Genomic DNA, 20,030 nt, shown 5'->3' on the forward strand with positions numbered 1-20,030 from the left:
GAATCCAAACCCTAAGTTTGTTCATTATTACCCAGTACTTGTATTAAGGTATAATTCCACTGTAACAAGGACACCTTAAATTACAGTGCAACTTAAAATCATATTAGTTTTTTTTTTACTAGTCAAATTAGTTTTCTTTTTTGTTTTACTTTAAATTATTGAAAGGGAGATTTAAAAAAAAGTCTTCTGGATTTAGCCTACTGTTTCTTACCTTTTTTGAACTTCGTAATAAACTTCATACACTTATTATAATCATACCATTTTCGATTTAAAAACAATGTGGAAAGAAACATGGTGGCAGGTTTAAACTCCACATGGTTTGCTTTATAAACTACCACTATCACCATTGCATAAAATGCTTAATCTAACATAAATCCAGAAGAATATACTATAAAAATTCTTTAAGCATCAGCTAAATCACATTAGTGACAACTTAAATAAAGCATAAAGAAACAATGTCAATACATTTCAATATTTTAATGGATTTCAATAAAGCAGTTGCACAACCATCACTACAGGCAGTCAAAAAAAAGTAGACAGTACAAAAATTACAATACCAGCTGATCAGCAAACTGAACGCAAATTAACTATGGCCTAGTCGACTAAGCAGTTTGTTTTCAATGACAGGTCTCACTTATGTTGATGGGTTCACATTGGCTCTGGGTTGTAAATGTAAAGTTGAGGTGGAATGGGAGATCTGGTTGAGGCAGTATTAACTTAAAAGATGTCAGCGAACATTCAGGACATGCCTGGAAGCAAGCAGCAGAAATGTTGTGAGAAATGTTGGCTTGGACAAACCTGTGGAATGCGACCAGGTTAGTTCTGCTAAACCGACGCTTTTGTAGAGAAAAACAAGTGGAATGTTAAACTGTTGATGTTCACCCAACGTTACAGGACAAACTCCACCCTCTGAACAATGTGGAGCAACTGGACCAAACAGATGCCGATACCGTGAATCACGGGTCTCATCCGATGTAGATGCGATGGAAATCGTTGGCACCAAATGCGGCATTGCACTTTGGGCACTTTCTCTGACGGGTGTCGTAGCGTGTCTTCACGCACTCAAAACAGAAAACGTGGAAGCACTTCGTCAAAACCGCGTCCTTTACACGGGAATTGCAGCATGGACACGTCAACCGGGCCTGTGAAACAGAAAAAAAAAAAGATCCTTCAAAGACATGAACACAAAACTCCTTCTGTACCGCCATACAACTGGATTACGTAAATGACCTTGTAGTCATTTATTTCTTCATTCAGGATCTCATCTCCATTTCGGATGTTCTCCGCAGGCTTCTTGGTCTTCTCTATCTTCCTGCGTAGTTTGGATATGTCCTCCTATGAGGTAATAGAAACATCAGGTTAAACAAATACTGCACAAAATAACCATTTTTACTCCCTATTCATAAAGTATATCACTTTCTATCGACAGATGACCAGCAGTATGACCTGATGAAACTGCCTTCATATTTACTGCAAATCCAATATTTGCTTCTTAATTTTGGGGTGCTGTCCCTTTTATTACAAAATACAATACATTTTGTAGCATTTTTGCCATTTGTAAGGTGAAGAGGTCTTGTATTATGCCTTAAATCACCAGGAAAACTGCCACAAAGACATGATTCCTATCTTCCTTTGAGCCAGGTTACAAGTATTTGTTCAATTCTCAGATGATTTTCTTATGTATGAATGATTCTGAAGACATGATTTATGCCTAATCCTGATTTGGACTTTTCCCCATTCCTTTGCATATTGTAAGCATATGTAACGATACAATTGGAATACTTATTTTTTGTCATTTTCAACATTTGACTGCTTTTTTTGACAAGTGCATTAAAGCTGATACAAACATGCATTCATATAGATAGATATTAGATATTTATTGATATCTTTGAACCTAGTATCATCAAATGATGTAATATTAGGTCAAATCAGCATCTTTTTTTCCCCCAAAACGCTGGGCTGTTACACATGACATGTAAAGCTGGTATTGAGTTGATCAACGGTTCATCGTCATGTACGCACCTGTGCACGTCGGGCATTGAAAGACTCCTTTTCTCGAGAAATGCTGTTCTCAATCACCTCCTCTCTGACCGCACTCAACCTCTGCTGCACCCCCTCCAGCTGAGTGCGCACCTCCTCCGAGAGCAGCACCGACTCCTGCGCCTAAAACAGAATTATGACGGAGACAATTAAGAGTTTTTTAATTGCTACTTTCCCCCCACTTAGTATTTTATGATGTTGCAAGTACACAAATTGCATATATGCGAGTTCATCTGCAACTGGTATGTGGTTGTACCTTGCGTTTATTCATGTCTAAAGCTTGTGTGCGGAGCCCCAGCTCCCTCTCCGCAGCGCTGATGGTGCCCTGCAGGAGGCGCTCTTTCTCCTCTAGCTTCCGAACCACCTGCAGCTGCGCATCCACCTAAGAGAAAGAGTTGCAAATGTGGAGAACATGAACCAAAGCATATGTGGAGGATTCAGACCTGCAAAGTCCTATAGCAAAAAGACATATCCTCTCATTATAACACAGTGTAGACAGAGTGTAAATAAGAGATTCACTGTGCAGTGTAGAGAGCTTCGTTGATTATAATAGAACTTTGTGAGATCACGGTGAGCTAAGGAGAGTGACAGCTTTTAATGATTAAGGGAGTTTGCAAATGTGATATTGGTTTAAAACAACAGTTAATTAAATAAGAAGTTAATATTAAGTGACTTACATTGTCTGACTATAACATTATTGCCTTATTTTGCTCTATTTAATCAATGAAAATAGTTGCAAACAAAGTCACAGTTAAGCCGCTGCGCATCTCCATTCAAACAGCTGTGTTTTAAAATGAATCTAGGGACTCAGTGATTCAATTGCTTCGTTCCTGAATGAATCAGCCCTTCGAACGAATCAATTCAATGAATGATTCGGTGATAAAATCAGTGACTTGCCGCCACCTGCTGGCAGTTTTAGTTTCATTTTTAAAGTATCTTTTCTGTTATTTAAATCATTTAATATTTCTATATTCAAAATTTTATATTTAAACCATTAACCTCAACATCCATCAATTTATGAATTTAATTGCACTCATGTGACCTCTGAGCCCCATTAAACGTCTGAAAATACACATACAAGCCACTTTTGTGTTCTTCTGTGCCACCTATAATATAAATTATTTTTTTAAATACTTATTTCATTTAATTGGTAACTTATTCTTATTATACGTTTTTATTTTGTTGTTTTAATTAGACATTTTAAAAAGCTTATAAATATATATTTTTGAATTTGACATAAAAGATGACATACTTTTAATAAAGTTAGAAAAATGGCATTACAAAGGTAAAAACTAAATTCCCTGTACATCACTTTAAAGGTGGGGTATGTATTTTTTCAAAAATGCTTTAGAAAACTGAGTCGGGTGGAGTACCAAAACAAAATTGTAGCCAATCAGCAGTAAGGGGCGTGTCTACTCATTATGGGGACGAGAGAGCGCTCAGTGCACAGGACGGACATTAGCCGAGCTGAGCGACGACAGAAAGATAGAGATGACGGATAAAAAAAAAACAAAAGAGGAAGACATCTGCGGAACAAAAAAAGGCTTTTGATAAGGCAAGAAGTAGGACCCATGTAAATATCGGATCAGCTTTCCAGCGCTGGAGAGAACTCAAGGAGCGGAAGGCCTGCGATCGGACGCCGAGGTTGCTTTGTTTCTTCTCGATAGGGGAGTAAAACTGTCTACACCGGACGAGACCGTTGTCGCACCGCAACAGCTAAAGTCTGTCTACACTGGACGTAATAAAAAAATCATTTGAAATTTGTGTCAATACATCATAAATAGAACACAGCAGCAGTTTTCTGTCGGGGATTTGTCGTGCCGCGCCGCGCCGCATCAAGTGTAGACAGCATCACTGATTATAATGATTTCTATAGTATTTTGTCGCGTCCAGTGTAGACACGGTGTAACATTGGTTTTGCTTTGTTTCACAGAACTAATCGTTGCGTACGTATGTGTGGGGCGGAGCTATCAAAATAGGGACGAGACCCTTTTGGGGTAGGGGCGTGTTTGTTTTGGTGATTTGAAATATCAACATTAGCTACCAGAAATCACTTACCCCACCTTTAAGGAGTCAAATATCACCTCGTAATGAAAAGGCTCATTTTTTATCATTATTTTTGATTATTGATTAGAAGGTGCTCCTAAATTTTTTCAATTAAAAACAAAAGCGTAGAGCCCTGATGAGGGGTAAATTACATTCAATTAAATCTATTTGAGAAATGTATATTCCCTACAGAAATGTCCATATAAAAATTCTGCATACATTTAATAATGTAAAAAAAAAAAAAAAAACTTACCATTAAAGGTAAAAGAAAAACACCTATGCAACTTCCCAAAACAATTGTGCAATCTGAAGATCATAAAAACAAATCACCGTAATCCAAACAATTCACTCAAAGATGAAAACACCACAAAACTCCAAGCCCACACACCTGTGTTTTGAGTGTGAGCAACTGGTCAGCGAGCTCCTCTTTCTCTTCCTTGAGGAGTTTATGGATCTGGTTGGATTTGATGCGTTCGCTCATGAGTTTGAAGTTGGCGTCATCTTTCTCTCTGAGCTGCTGCATCAGACGAATATTCTGCTCCTGCATGTCCTCAAACGCCTGGCCAGTAACATCCATCTCACTCAGCAACGCATCCTCCTCCTGAGAGAGAGAGAGAGAGTGACCGATTGAGAATTTTCCAGCAGAATGTTTGTCATTCATTACTCAGTAAATCACAGCTCTACCTGCTTAGCCAGAGAGAGTTTCTTATTGAGTATATCGATCTGCTCCTCCACCGAGCGGATCTTTCTCAGGGCCTCTTCGTCTGCCATCTTCTTTCCTTCCCTCCTCTCCCTCTCCTCCAGCTCTCGCAGCCGCTGACGGAGCTCCTCGGCCTGCACAAACACACACAATATGAGAATAAACAGTTTATGGCTGAACTACTTCGATAAATGATTCATCTGTTGATCATTTCTTCAACTAATCTGATATTCTAAAATGTTGTGCTTCCAACAGTGTACAAACTGAGCTCTATATGGTTTCTACCTCTGACTTTGCCTTCTTCTCCGCAGCCATCAGTTGTACTTTATCTCTCTGTTCTTTTGGTGCTGAGCGGTACATATCCAACAACAGCTTCATCTCCCTCTGGGACTCTTGGGCTTTCCTGTATCATAATCACATCATTACTATCAGCTTCCTTATTATCATTATTAGCACTTCCCACAGTCATTTTCACCATTATAATCAACATATCAAGCAGAATGACTTACTTTAGGTCCACCCGCACTATTTTCAGCTGCTCCATCTCCTTGCGTTTGGGTCCTCCAATCACAGCGCAGCGTTCAGCTGCTAGGTCTTCCGATTGGCTGCTGCTGGTGCTGGCTTTCTCCCTCTCTTCTTTCACCGCTATGCCTCCAGTACTCCCACGAGTCACCCTCTCTCTTTCTCTCTGCTCCTTCTCTTTCTCCTTGTCCTTCTTTTCTTTCTCTTTTTCCTCCTCTTTCACTACGGTCTCTGTGTCTGGTTCAGTCTTTACTGTTACACCTGAAGAGAAAATAATTATGTAAATTCTTAAAATACAAGAAAAAGATAAATCCATCTATAACTTCTCTACAATGTAATAAAACAGTATAGCGCATGTCATTAATGCAGCACCACACGGGGAAAAAACGTTTTTTTGAAAGCATACAGGAGCATATTTTCACAGATATGAAAATATACAGCAAATTTCTAAAGATGTCTTAAGAATGATTAGAGCAATTTTGTTAAGAAGTGCATTTGCACAGAAAATAAAAATCATAAAAAAAAAAAAAAAGTAAAATGTCTCTGAGGTCTTTTTTTGAGAGCGAACAATACTTTTTGGGGTTGAACGATTTGGGATTTACGGTTTGCAAAAATCAACTCAAATCACTTTCATTAACAAAAGAAAAACCAATGGATCAGTGGAAAGCAATGGATTCTATTTACACAATGTTAAAATAGCAGGATTTTCTGCTATTTATACTACTTAATGCAAATAGTAGCAATTATCTGCACCTCTGTATTGTAGTACATTAGTATGCAATAACGTATTGAGTGTAAGTTATCATTTTAATTCAAATTATTAAATGGACGCCACCTTATTGGAACAATAAATCCCTTCCTACCCCTACCCGATACTTTATTTTCAAATGTTTTCATTGAAAACACATGCCTTTCCGATGTGATTTGATTTGAAAAAAAGTTCTCGAAAAGGATTCGAACTCGGGTCGATCGTGTCAAAAATGACTACGGCACGTGTTTTACCATCTACGCCACTGGAGCTGTTGTTACATGATTGTCTTTTGTTGTGTTGACTTCCCCAATCACACGTTGGTGGGCAGGGTTAGTGTAAATAGCCTTTGCCAACAAGGCAGGCTATTTGCACTTAATGTAAATAGACACGCCAATAAATAAGAAATATATTTGCAATAGAATTATATTTAATAGAAAGTAACAAACCTCTTCTGACCAAGTTGCACTAGTTGAACTACTCATATCCATAACACAAATGGTGCAGTACAAAATTAACGATGGTAATACCTTAGCAAACAGGTAAAGATAAGAGTGTGTACCAGTGGTGCTGGGTGTGGCGGAGCCGCTATCTGGCTCAGTTTTCACAGTAACGTCACCCGTCAGGGCAGGTGTGTGTGGGGAGGCGGTCTCCTCCTTCACATCCATCTCTGTGCTGGACTGTGATTGGACAGCAGCATTCCCTTTGGCAGCACGCAGCTATAAGAGAGGACAGAAACTTCAGCAACGGCTTATTTTTTAACAAAACATATTAGAGTCAATACGTTTGTGCTATAACCTGGTTGAGCTCTTGCTGAGCCTCTCTCAGTCGGAGTTTATATTTAACCACCTCTCCCTTCAGCTGCTGGTTATGAGTCTGCAGTGTACTGATCAGATGTCTCATCTCACGGTTTATTGGGCCTGAGAAAGACGCAAAGAGCACTATACACAGTCAATTCAAAAGCTGATCTAAGCAAAAAGAGACCAAAATCATTATAAAGAGAGCAGAGGAAGATTACCAGCTTGTTCATTAGCAGCTAATGTCTGCTCAAATTCGATCCTGAGCATCTCGTACTCCTTGCGCACCTGTGCTAACGTATCTTCCAACTGAATCACTTCAGTACGGACCTTGCGCTGCAAGGACACCTCGTCATTCTGAAATAAACACACAGAAATTACCATCTGACTCATGCTTTAATGACAATAACAGCCACAAATTGTGACCCATCACTGAGGTGTACAGCCAACCAGCCTCTGTATATGAGCCTGCATCATCTAACATCATTGAATTCACTGTTTATTCACATTATCACTCCATGTACCTCCATGTGGTCCAGCTGGCGCAGGCGGGCGGTCCTGGTCGTGTTGAGTCGAGCTTTGGTCTCGTCCAGCTGAGATTTCAGCACCAGTGATTCATTATAGAGCACAGAGAACTGAGACTGCAGACAGCGATACTCGGCACTCTCTTTGGCCACCTCCTCAGCCCTGGACAACAGCTCCACCTAACAGAGACAACAATGCATGTCTTCTTAGTGAATATGAATGATTCGAACAACATTATAAAGTGCACTACCGTTCAAAAGTTTGGGGTTAGTATGATTTTTCTCACCAAGAAATCTCTTCCAACTACATTTATTTGAGTAAAAACATTAATATTGTGAAATCTGAATACATTTTTAAAATGTCATTTATTCCTGTGATGCAAAGCTATACTTTCAGCATCATTACTCCAGTCTTCAGTGTCACATGATCCTTCAGAAATCATTCTAATATGTTGATTTGAAGAAACATTTCTTATTATCAATGTTGAAAACAGTTGTGCTACTTAATATCTTTGTGTAAACCATGATTTTTTTTTTTTTGCAGGATTCACTGATGAATAGAAAGTTCAAAGAATAGGATTTATTTGAAAAAGTACAAACATTTATAATGTTACAAAAGATTTCTATCACTTTTGATCAATTTAGGGCATCCTTTCAAATAAAAGCATTCATTCTAAAAAATAAAAAAATAATCTTACTGACCCCAAACATCAACTTGGTGGCCTTAATATTATGGTCTAAGAATGCTTAAAATACATAAAACACAGAAACCTGTGATATATTTCATTATTATATTACTGCTACCACACAATTTTTACATTCTTATTCATTCATTTCCTATTAATTTCATTTATTTGAATAATCTTTTGTTATTACTATTCTACAATTATGTTTCATTACAGGAACCTGCAGAAAATTCCACTGATACTAAGGAAGTGTTTTACTCCATTCCAGAGTATCTGTGTCTTCGAGTGTTAGCCGATAAGGAGCTTTCTTTCAAGGACAAGATATGAAAGTGTGGGGTTTGTAATTTTCCACTCTGAAGAGCTGAACAGTTGACTGCCTCTGAACATCATATTTAATCTCGTATTGCCTGAGCAGGAGGCAATACTCACAATAAACATAAGATGGATCTGACAAGTTAATGGTGTATGTGGTCTCGAGGGCTTTACCTTCATGTTATTGTTCTCCTGATAAACCGTCAGCAGGTCCTGCTGGAGCTTCTGGAGCTCACTGAGCCGATTCTCCGCCAGCTCCCTCTTCTCCTCCAACTCACTGTTCATCTCCTCAAACTAACAAGAGACGACAAAAGATTTCATCAATGTTAAGACATTGTACAGGTACCCTTATATGAGAAGCAAAACACTTTAAACAACAAAATATTCTATAACAACAGACAATAAAGTACCAATGTCAACAATATATGTTTGAGCAGGCTGGCAAATATTAAAGATACACTAACATTACCATTCATAACTTTTAATTTTTTATTTGTTGACAGAAATCAACACTTTTGTTCAAGAAGGATGCACTAAGTGCTTGGAAGAGACAGGACCGACACTTACAATGTTTTTAATCAAATAATTGAAGCTTTGGTAAGCTTAAGAGACTTCCTTCAAAAATATTAAAAAATCTTAAAGACCCCAAACTTTTGAATGAGAGCGTACATTTGCTAGAGCTGAAAACATATAGAAAAAAAATATATGATGCACCTGCTTGAATACTAAACAACCCCAATTCTCAACTGAAGGATTCTACAGTGTACAGTGAGATTCATTCACACCAAGTGTAAATATTAACACTAAATGTTTATATGACTGGTCATTTACCTTTCTTTTGTTAATCGTGATGGTTCCACATACACTGCTTGCTTCACCATACACCTTATAACCTTTACTGTTCACCTGGTTATGATGGAAGAGCACAATATCAGTTATGACACATTGTAAAACAATAAAAATACTATATCTTGGGTTTACTATTACAAATAAGTTCACCCTCAAGAGCATCTTGATATATCACAGTGACTTTTTCAAAAATCCATTGTCATTTGCTATTATTGCAGTAACCTAGATTACTGGCAACTGACATTAAATTACTGGTTACTAATGAAAGTCTGTATTATCCATAACAGTAGCCTAAATCAGAGACTAAATAGCTGTTTGGCTATTTGCTATGGTTATTTTTGGCTCACATAATGCCAGCAGAAAAGGAAAGCCTGGGATGAAAGATGACAAAGATTTTTGTTCTTCAGAATAACATGCAGTAATCAATCGTGCGTATTAAAGTCACGATGTAATGGAAGTAGGCCTTTTCTTCTGTATTGTGATGTACATCGGAGTGAACCAGATTCTTGGAACAGAAAAAAAATATATAGGATGGGAACTCTGTTCAGTCCATTGGTTGTTGATTGGATGGAGGGAGATCTGAATGCAAGATTGCAATCGTTTGTATGAGAAGGGTGGAGTTTAAGTGGACAAAATGATTGGAGAAGTCTGGCGTTTTCACCAGATGATTGAGTTGATATTTTTTTGTAAATATTATGAGGCCAAAAAAAAAATCAATGATTCATTCACTGTAAGATCAATATCATGCATTTACAAAATATTTAGGGTGAAATTCCATTTATCACTGACTTTAAAGGGGTCATGAACTGAGAAACCAAAATTCCCTTGATCTTTTGACATATTGACATAAGAGGTCATTGTACTATAAAAACATCCTCTAAGTTTCAGAACTTAAAACTTTGTCATTAGTCTAAAAACAACTTATATTGAAGGCAGTCTGCCAAAACAACAGCTTTTGTAATATTCCCATCTATGATGTAATAGTGGATAAACCCTGCAAGAAGATCGACATCACTGCCTGTTTAGCCAGTGTTAATGTTTACCAGGGAGGTGAACGTGCAGGTCTACACAGAAACAAAACGATAAAGATGGCTCTGAAAACAACAGGATGCTCTGCGGTGCCAATTTGTAGGAAAAACAGTGTTTGCGTTGCCTTCCTTCTAGGGCTGTGCAAATAATTGAATGCGATTTTCATGTGCATTTCATCAGTAAAGCCGGTTCTGTGATTAGTAGTAAATCTCCATCACCTGCTTTCAAATGGAGCGGCATTTACTACACAGAGCCGTAGTTCACTGACAAGCTACGCAATATCGCATTCATTATCACCGATGTATCGCCTGCGATTATGAACGCGATATTACTGATGAGATGCGCATGATAATCGCATTCAATTATTTGCACAGCCCTACTTCCTTCTGATCCCAACATTAGGAAAGTGAACTTTATTTTTATTGAAGTTCCAGACTGCTCAGTGAGAACTCGGTCCTTTGTTTACTTCATTTTACAGCAAATTTATTTTCAATTACCCATAGAGATGCAACACTTGTTCCCTTATCTCAGGGAACTGAGGTTATGTCAGTAACCGGAGCGACACAATTCGACGCGATATTTTCAAAAAGATTGAAACTAAAAGATGATGCTGTGTCGACTATATTGGATCTGACAGTGATGCCGCAATAAAAGTGTGAGTAACTGTTTTCATTACGTGATCACTATTGCTTTGTCTCTTCTTACAGATCGTTTGATATGCACGGAGTTATTTATGTGTTTTAAACAAGCGGCAACCTCCCGCTCGCTCTCGTGAAGCCAACAAGGAAGTGACTTAAACTGTAATTCGTCAACTGGCCGCTAGAGGCTGGCTGCAAAAGGGAGTCAAATCCCATAGACTCCCCATGTTAAAACGCCAAATTTTACAGCAGAAAAAAACATGTTTACAGCCTGGTTCAAAAAATTATTTTGGTCGATATAGCTAATTTTGCCCTTCATGACAACGGTGAGGGTGGGGTGAATTTTTTTATAACTCATCCGTTTAAATTATATTAAGCCTTAAAGTTCTGCATAATTAAGGGCGTGGCCACTTGAGTGACAGGTGGATTGCTGCTGCTGACGCTGCCGTCCAGCTAGGTGGGCGTGGCTTCAGCAAACAGCTCCCACCTCTTTGCTCATTTTCGATTATCCGGGAGTGACACGTGGTGACGCGCTGCCAAGATGGCGACGGCCGGCTCCACCTACTTTAGGCTTCAAAAACACTCTTTGGAAACCTACGGGTGACGTCACGGTCACTACTTCCATGTTTTTATACAGTCTATGGTTTTAAACCTAAATCACAGCGGCGTCCATCCATGAGGAATGAATGTACGCTGTTAGCCAATCATAGCAGTGGGCGTTTACTTCAGAGTCTACAATCTGTAACGCCGATTCAAACAGAGCGTTGTGATGAGGGGGAATAAAAGCAGGACAGAAAATAGCCTATTACTTCCAGGGCTCAGAACCGGTTCAAGAAACGAAAACCGGAAACAAACGAAATTTTGACAGGAACAGAACCAGAAACAGAAAATAAATCAAATTTTATCGTTCCAAACAGAATCGAAATTATGAAATGGCCATTAACCGGTTAATAACGTTATTTTATCGTTCCATTTAATATTTGAAATTTGCTGTCAACCAATCGTTCAAGAAACGAAAACCGGAAACAAACGAAATTTTGACAGGAACAGAACCAGAAACATAAATGAAATCAAATTTTATAGTTCCGAACAGAATCAAAAATTTTAAATGGCCATTAACTGGTTAATAACGTTATTTTATTGTTCCATTTAATATTTGAAATTTGCTGTCAACCAATCACGAATTCCAGTAGTACGGCCTGCAAATATGATGCTGACGCATCCAACGAGTGAAATGCCCGCACTCAAGAACTCATCATAGGTAAGTCGCAATGGCAATGCACCGGCATTAGTTTATCCGAGGATAGTGTAAGATGGATTCAACAGATCACACGCACATGCAGCGAATAAAACTATAGGCTTACATAAAAAGGAATATATAGGCCTATACACGAAATATATTTCACTTAAATCATTGACAGATTAACAAAACGAAAGAAAAAAATGTGGGCGTTACAGTTCATTGTGACGCGTTCCAAAGTTCTCGGAAAGGAAACAGAGACGGCAGAAAGTAGTTTTCTTTATTTTAAAAGCTTTAGAGTTTTATTTATTTTACTGTTTTATTTATTTAGCAAAAGCTTGACAGTTTTGAATGATGTCTTGCTTCTATCAGTGCATAACCAACCAGCGTTGGAATGACCATATCGCGTGTGCGCCTCACGCGCACACAGACACAACATATTTTTGCGACATTGCAGCCTGTTCATTATCAAAATAAAATACAGTTAAAGAAACGTATAAAAAGTTACACTGCTCCATTGTACAAAATCTGTTGCGTTCAGCGTGACCTGCTCCTCACTGTGCTGATATAGCCGATGTGAAGGACGATGTTTTATGTCGATGAAAGTGCAAAGCCTAGCCTATAATAAATACAATTTTAGCATCCAGATACGTCGCGAATATGTAAACATTTGGATTCGTGCCGAATGAGGGAGGTAGGCATCAGTTTCACCTTAAATTAATTTGTTTTTGGATTGACGTTTTTATAGCCTAAACGCATAGTCTTAACTTTAGAGGATTTGTTGTGGAGAGAAACTAAGCCTAACTTGTGTTTATAATGTTTGTAAACAGTTTGCTTTAGCCTACCGGCATTTTAGCCTATTTCTGAATGTAATAGGGCTAATGAAATGCGACGTGAGCCTATACGCGATTTATGTTTTTTTTTTTTTTTTCACTCTCAAAACACAATCTTATACAAGTAGGGTTTTTTTTAACAATGCAGCAAACATTTTTAAATATCTTAAAAAATACTTTAAAGTGTTAATGGATTTTTTTTTTTTTTTCTTCACTCTCAAAACGCAATCTTATACAAGTAGGGTTTTTTTTAACAATGCAGCAAACATTTTTAAATATCTTAAAAAATACTTTAAAGTGTTAATGGATTTTTTTTTTTTTTTCTTCACTCTCAAAACGCAATCTTATACAAGTAGGGTTTTTTTTAACAATGCAGCAAACATTTTTAAATATCTTAAAAAATACTTTAAAGTGTTAATTGATTTTTTTTTTGTTTAGTAGCCTACATTTGGCCAAAATCTAGAAAAGATGATGCTGTATATTGACTGTGACTAAATGCAGCGGGTTAAGATAGGCTACCAGATCTCTTCCTGTTTTTTTTCTTTTTGAGTGAAGAAAACACTACTATATTATTATTATTATTATTATATGCAAATAAAAAAAAATAAAAAACCTTATTAACCGGTATTTCTTCTACTCGAACCGGTTTCGGAATGGAGATAATACATGAGGAATGCAGGAACAGAAACGTTAAAATATCGATTCTGCTTGGAGTGAACCGATCAAATTTTTTTTTCTCGTTTTCAAGCCCTGATTACTTCTAAATTATGATGTTTTTTGATCTTGACATTATAAGTGGACCTCAAGAGAACACTACAAAATGAAAAAACAAAGGTAGTTCATGACCTCTTTAAGATGCTAAACAGAGTCTATTATGATTTCACGCTGACTTTGTAGGGCAAAAACCACTTACCCTTTCCAGCACCTCTACAAGGTGTGCGTTGAGCCGATTCTCTCTCCGTCTGATTTTCTCCATGTCCCACTGCAGCTCCTCAATGAGAACCTGCAGCTCACTGATCCTGTTATCAGCCCGATTCGCCGCACGGCCCAGCGGACGAGACTACACACACACACACACACACACACACATAGTGAGCACTCAATATGACACGGTTACCAGATAAACATGTCAACAAATCAACCACCAACCTCGCTGGTCATGTGACTATGCTTCTGCTGGAGGCTGTCGGTCAGCTGGCGGAGACGTTCATTCTCATTGGTCAGAAGGGTGTTGAGGCGGACAGCGACATCCCAGAGACTGCCATCTGAAGGAAGTCACAAGAATATGCATATTAGACGCTGAATGAACAAAGTTAAAACTCGATTCGTTTTTTTAAGTTTATTTGATGGATTGTTTGTCTCACCTGTTCCAGACTCCACATCTTTCTTTAGTTGGTCTTCCGTGTTCTTCAGGTTCTCGTAGATTTCTACCACACGTCTGGCCTGTTTGCAGCTGGACTCCAATCGCTCCTGCAGCTCTGCGTCTATCTCCTCACTGCTGCTGCTGGCCAACATGGCCAGAAAAGAGCTCACTGCCTCTCCCTGTTGACCTGTATGAAACATTACTATTATCATCAAGTATCTCAATTTGCACATTGTTAATGTTACTACTGCTGCTGCTATTATTATCATATAGTTACATTCAATTTGCACATGTTACTGTACTGTTATTTTGCACGAGTCAATCTTGTAAACTTGCACATACAGATGTACATAGTCTATACTTCTATATCTACATAGTTTATATTTCTACTTCTGTTGCATAGTTTTATTTAATTTTTTATTATGTTTGTGTGTGTATATATATGCGTGTGTGCTTTTATTTTTTACATAGTTTTTGCACGTCTTGGCATTCACTGTGGACAGCAAAGAAAGAATTTCATTGTACAGGGAAACCTGTTTCCTCACTGTGCACATGACAATAAACACTGCTGTTACTGTTACATTAATCTATAACACATTACAACTTAAACACTTTAAATTTCACTGTGTCCATCCAAAGTTGCGAATTTAGCTTATGCACAAAATTATTGAAATATTGCAAAAAAATATCTGCGAATAAGCAATGTTTTCATCCAACGAGTCAAAGAAGCACTAAATATCACGAAGAAAAGTAGGAGAAGCCTATGAATATAATAATGTTCATATATAATAAATTACTTGCGCCCTGCATAGTTTTATTTTATTTTTTATTATGTTTGTGTGTGTATATATGCGTGTGTGCTTTTATTTTTTACATAGTTTTTGCACTTGTCTTGGCATTCACTGTGGACAGCAAAGAAAGAATTTCATTGTACAGGGAAACCTGTTTCCTCACTGTGCACATGACAATAAACACTGCTGTTACTGTTACATTAATCTATAACACATTACAACTTAAACACTTTAAATTTCACTGTGTCCATCCAAAGTTGCGAATTTAGCTTATGCACAAAATTATTGAAATATTGCAAAAAAATATCTGCGAATAAGCAATGTTTTCATCCAACGAGTCAAAGAAGCACTAAATATCACGAAGAAAAGTAGGAGAAGCCTATGAATATAATAATGTTCATATATAATAAATTACTTGCGCCCCAGAGTGAGCAGATTAAACACAATATGCGGTCACTGCTTTCAGAGGTGGATGCCTGCTGTTTGGGAGCACAGCTGTGTAAGACAGTTCTGGTAGGCATTATACAGAAACACTTTGATGACAGACTTTGCTCAGCCATTTCAGAATGACCATAACAACATTTCAGATGCTGTGCAACAAGATAAGACCGCTGGCCAGTCACGTTTTGCCGTCCCATTGCACAAAGTCGCATTACTTTTTTTGATGTGCATGTAGGAATTTATTAGGCAAATGCGTTTCCATCTCCTATTATTCACATTAACTCTTTTTCGCACTAGTCAAAAACCACCTCAAGAGAGTGCAAAAACTTTTTAGTGCATTAAGTGATTTGGCATTTCCATCACTCGTTTCTGATGCGATACTTTAAAGGGGTCATATGATGCGATTTCAATTTTTCCTTTCTCTTTGGAGTGTTACAAGCTCTTGGTGCATAAAGAAGATCTGTAAAGTTGCAAAGACTAAAGTCTCAAATCCAAAGAGATATTCTTTATAAAAGTTAAGAGTCAGCCACGCCTACCTAAAACCCCTTTAAAAACGGGGTGATGGAAACACAGCTAGTAGTTCACATGCAATCGGTTGTCATAACCGTGCAGTATTTAGTGAATGCAAACAGCTCTGAAACCATAAATGCAGCACTGACATTTATTTGATTAAATCAGTCTTTCAAAGTTTATTAATCACACTAAGCAGCATCATGATTCCTGTTTTTACATCCCAAAATGTAAGACCTCTTCAAATGGTAATTAACACTTCTGTTATAAGAAACTGTACTGATCTCTGATTGAGGTAATTACGACCTTTAATATTATTTAAATGGACTGCTGTCTTGTCTGAGGCCCCAAGCCAAGACTCTCAAGGTTTTGAGACATTAAGCAATTTTTTTTTTTCCAAAATAGTAAGAAGCATCTGACAGATTTGTGCAATCTGTTGATTTCCATCTACAACAGTTTTGGTACCTCTGTCTTTTGCTCTCTCCTGGTTTGAGTCTCCATCCGGTTCTGGAGTTCCAGGTTTTAAGCTCCGTCCTTCAGGAGGTTGGCTTTCCACAGGCTCACTCCCTGATTGGTCATAGCGACGCACAATTAACCGCACATTTTCATCAAACTGGAAGAGAAAGGTGAAATAAAAATCAAGATTAAAAATGGTTGCATTCGAGAGAAATATAACTTCAAATGACACACACTGTAAATAAAAAATAAAATATGACCTGGTTCCAGTATCTGTTTAGAATCAGCAAACTCGCATCATCTGTCGCCTGACGAGTCTCCAACCTCTCAACTCTCTCTCTCAGCTCATCCTCAATCACCTACAGCCACACAACAACAACAGTCTATGTTTGCACGTATACATGTATTTATGAGTCTGTATCACGGTTTCCTGCACCATTTGTCATTTGTGTGGAAAATCACAATGTATAACAATAATAGTTTAATAAAACATTGTATAGTCCATTCAGAAGTGTGGGGTTGATCAAATTTTTGAAAAGAAGTCTCTTATACTCATGAAGGCTACATTTATTTGATCAAAAATACAGCAAAAACAGTAATCCTGTTAAATATGTTTACATTTAAAAATAACTTTTTGAATATATTTTGAAAATTTATTTCTGTGCTGTATTTTCAGCATCATTCCTCCAGTCTTCAGTGTCACATGATCCTTCAGAAATCATTCTGATATGCTGATTTGCTGCTCAAGAAACATTTCTGATTATTATTTATCAATGTTAAAAAAAAAAAACAGTCATTTCAGGATTCTGTGATTAATAGAAATGTCATTTCTTCAAAAGCATTTATTTAAAATAGAAATCTTTCGTAACACTATACATAAATATAAAGGTCTGTATCTACCTGTCTTTGGTCAAGGGACTCTCCCAACTTCCTGTTTTTGATCTGCAGAGCTTTAATGTCTTGTTCTTCCTGCAAGAACGAAATACAGTCTCAATGGGAACCAAATGATAAGGGACCAGATTCAGAAATCAGTTTTAAGAGCCACAATTCATAAATGACAAGATTTAGAATTAATTTTTCCACAACAGAGAAATTCAAACGATTGACACAGACAGGCTCAAGACAAAAAACATTGGGGCAACACAAAACACAGAATGCTCGAATCAAACATGAAGATCCCAGAAAGCATCTCACCTGGTTGGACCCTCCTCCCAGTTTGATGACCGTTTCTACAGCAGTGCTTCCTCCAGATCCAGTGCTCATACCCTCTCCGTCCTCAGTGCCCTTCTTCTTCTCTGGAGGAGCGCCGAGGGTGGCAGAGCCGCCGGCGTCACTGGGGCGCTTCTGACCTGACATCACGCACCTCACTGTGGAACAGACACCATCACATTCAATACACAATCACAAAGGTACTGAATGATTATAAAATGCCGAGCATCTGTATTAGTGCTGGGCGATATACCGGTTCATACCGAATACCGGTGTTTATTTTTGTTATGATATTAATTTTTTAAATACCGCAATACCGGTGTATGTCGCTTAAACAACGTTCGGAACACGACACTGTTTGAAAGGGGTCCCTTTTCACTGTTGCACTGTGGTGAGGGAACAGCTCTATGTGTTACTAAGCGTGAAAGTTCCGAAACTGAAACTGTAGAACTAATAGAACGTGAAGACACAGAAGAACTCCACACTGACCGCCACAAATATCCACTGCCCCCTGCCATCAGCTCCCGCGTCTCACACACACACACACGAGCGCGACTTTAGCACTAGATTTAGCAACTTTCAGACCCTTTTAGCGGATTTTTTCCATAGAATATTCATACTGACAAACCTAGCGACTTTTTTGGATAAACCTTAGCTATGGTTCAGTTGGAAGATTTCGCCAGTGCTGTCCCGCGAACGCGAGGTCTGACTTTCCCGGAGAAGTGTCACCTCTCTCGGCGTCTGTTCTGTGCAGTGAGCGGCAGAGAAGCAACGCAGCCGACTCGTCCATATATGAGTACAAAACAGCATTTCCTAGCAGTTGTCGCTTACTGATTGTTTGGAATTATAAATATGAGCGTAGTTTGTCTGTTAATATCACATGCACTTTTTTGTTTGTTGTTTTTTTAGTTTGTTACTGCATGAGACAAAAAAGTAATATAGCCAAAACAACTGCATAGCCGCTCTTTAGCGTAGATGCATGCTGATTTTATCAGACGATGCCGCGATTATAAATGAGAGTGACTCCTGGTTAACATGTGTTAAAAGAGGTCGTGTTTAGTCACTATATAGTGTGGTATTTTTTGACAATATTCACTCATCATGACAGTAAAATAGGGCATTCTAAGTCAATATACTGCAGTATTTCCTCTCTCAATCAGTAGAAAATATGGTTAACACCCGGTCATGCAAATGAAACCGGTATCATTTGGAAAAATACCGTGATATAAATTTTTGGTCATACCGCCCAGCAATAATCTGTATTGTTACTGAATTGTGTTACAATAAATCGCCTTTAGTTTACACAGTCGATATAGAGCATAGAAACTCCCTGACAATTAAGAGAATCAAGAAATCAGGGGAAATTCCTTGGAGAAATGTTCAGATCCTTAAGTTATGCTTTAAAACAGGTCTAAGTTTACATTTAGCAGATGCTTTTATCCCAAGTTACTTACAAATGAGGACAACGGAAGCAATTCAAATCAACACTTGCTGTGACAAGTCTCAGTTAGCAGTACAAATACTAGCAAGGTTTTTTGTGTGTGTGTGAATTATATAATAAATAAAAAGAAAACAAATAGATAGAACAGAAAAAGAACAGAGAAAAGGCCTTTTTCAAAGAAAACAAGCAGTTAAAAAACAAATACGAGAGCTAGTCTTAAAGGTTAAAGTGTTTTTTTTTTGACATTATAAATGTACTAAATATATGCAAATGTAATAAATATATTATTAGTAACGTTAGTTACACTGCGGCGAGCCGGTGTAACCCGAGCACAACCCCGATCTACGAAAACACTGCGATCTGACGCCTCTCAGCGCTGAAAACTCGCTGTGCAGTGTTTAATAACGCTCTAACTAAGTAGGTTTTGCACTTGTGTTCATTTCTTACCTAATTATGATTTCTATTGACCGTGAAATGGTTTTGAGGATGTAGCTGTTGCGCTTCATCCAGCGGCCGAGTCTCCGCCGGAAACACAGCGCTGCTTCTTCTGCTGCTGCTGCTGCTGCTGTCGCCAGAACTGCAGCGCCGCCCCTCGGCGGAAGGACTGATTACAGCGCTTTTTTCACATTAAAGGGGTCATATGATGCTGCTAAAAAGAACATTATTTGGTGTAATGAAATGTGTTTATGCGGTTTAAAGTAAAAAAAACACATTATTTTCCACATACTGTACGTTATTGTTTCTCCTCTATGCCCCTCCTTTCTGAAACGCGTCGATTTTTACAAAGCTCATCGGTCTGAAAAGCGAGGTGTGCTCTGATTGGCCAGCTATCCAGTGCGTTGTGATTGGCCGAAT

General features: G+C 38.1%; 1 protein-coding gene across 3 annotated transcripts; it reads right to left on the reverse strand.

The window, feature by feature from the left end:
* Positions 1-462: 462 nt before the first annotated feature.
* rnf20 (ring finger protein 20, E3 ubiquitin protein ligase) lies at positions 463-19,753 on the reverse strand. Of its 3 annotated transcripts, none has more exons than XM_016276382.1 (22): positions 19,623-19,753; positions 17,720-17,892; positions 17,426-17,494; positions 16,786-16,884; positions 16,535-16,682; positions 14,329-14,514; positions 14,114-14,229; positions 13,878-14,024; positions 9,207-9,281; positions 8,550-8,669; positions 7,378-7,557; positions 7,075-7,210; positions 6,855-6,997; positions 6,619-6,775; positions 5,296-5,560; positions 5,072-5,189; positions 4,771-4,920; positions 4,475-4,687; positions 2,297-2,422; positions 2,023-2,163; positions 1,231-1,335; positions 463-1,142 (listed from the first exon to the last, which is right to left on the reverse strand). In XM_016276382.1, exons 2-22 carry the CDS (start codon positions 17,879-17,881, stop codon positions 966-968), a joined length of 3,033 nt encoding a protein of 1,010 aa, XP_016131868.1. In that variant the 5' UTR covers positions 17,882-17,892; positions 19,623-19,753; the 3' UTR covers positions 463-965. The 3 variants fall into 3 exon arrangements, with proteins under 3 accessions (XP_016131868.1, XP_016131867.1, XP_016131869.1); XM_016276381.1 differs by having other exon boundaries at positions 5,296-5,569; positions 19,623-19,752; XM_016276383.1 differs by having other exon boundaries at positions 5,296-5,569; positions 6,855-6,976; positions 19,623-19,751.
* Positions 19,754-20,030: the final 277 nt, after the last annotated feature.

The sequence above is a fragment of the Sinocyclocheilus grahami genome, unplaced genomic scaffold, assembly GCF_001515645.1.
Source record: "Sinocyclocheilus grahami isolate Dianchi unplaced genomic scaffold, SAMN03320097.WGS_v1.1 scaffold102.1, whole genome shotgun sequence".
Lineage (NCBI taxonomy): Eukaryota > Metazoa > Chordata > Actinopteri > Cypriniformes > Cyprinidae > Sinocyclocheilus > Sinocyclocheilus grahami.

Excerpts from the sequence above, each read along its gene's own strand:
- rnf20 (XM_016276381.1), bottom strand. The coding sequence starts at position 17,881 with ATGTCAGGTCAGAAGCGCCCCAGTGACGCCGGCGGCTCTGCCACCCTC. Across the intron at positions 16,885-17,425 it reads AGTCCCTTGACCAAAGACAG|GTGATTGAGGATGAGCTGAG; the intron begins GTAGATACAGAC and ends GTGTGGCTGTAG. Across the intron at positions 14,025-14,113 it reads ATAGTCACATGACCAGCGAG|TCTCGTCCGCTGGGCCGTGC; the intron begins GTTGGTGGTTGA and ends GTGTGTGTGTAG.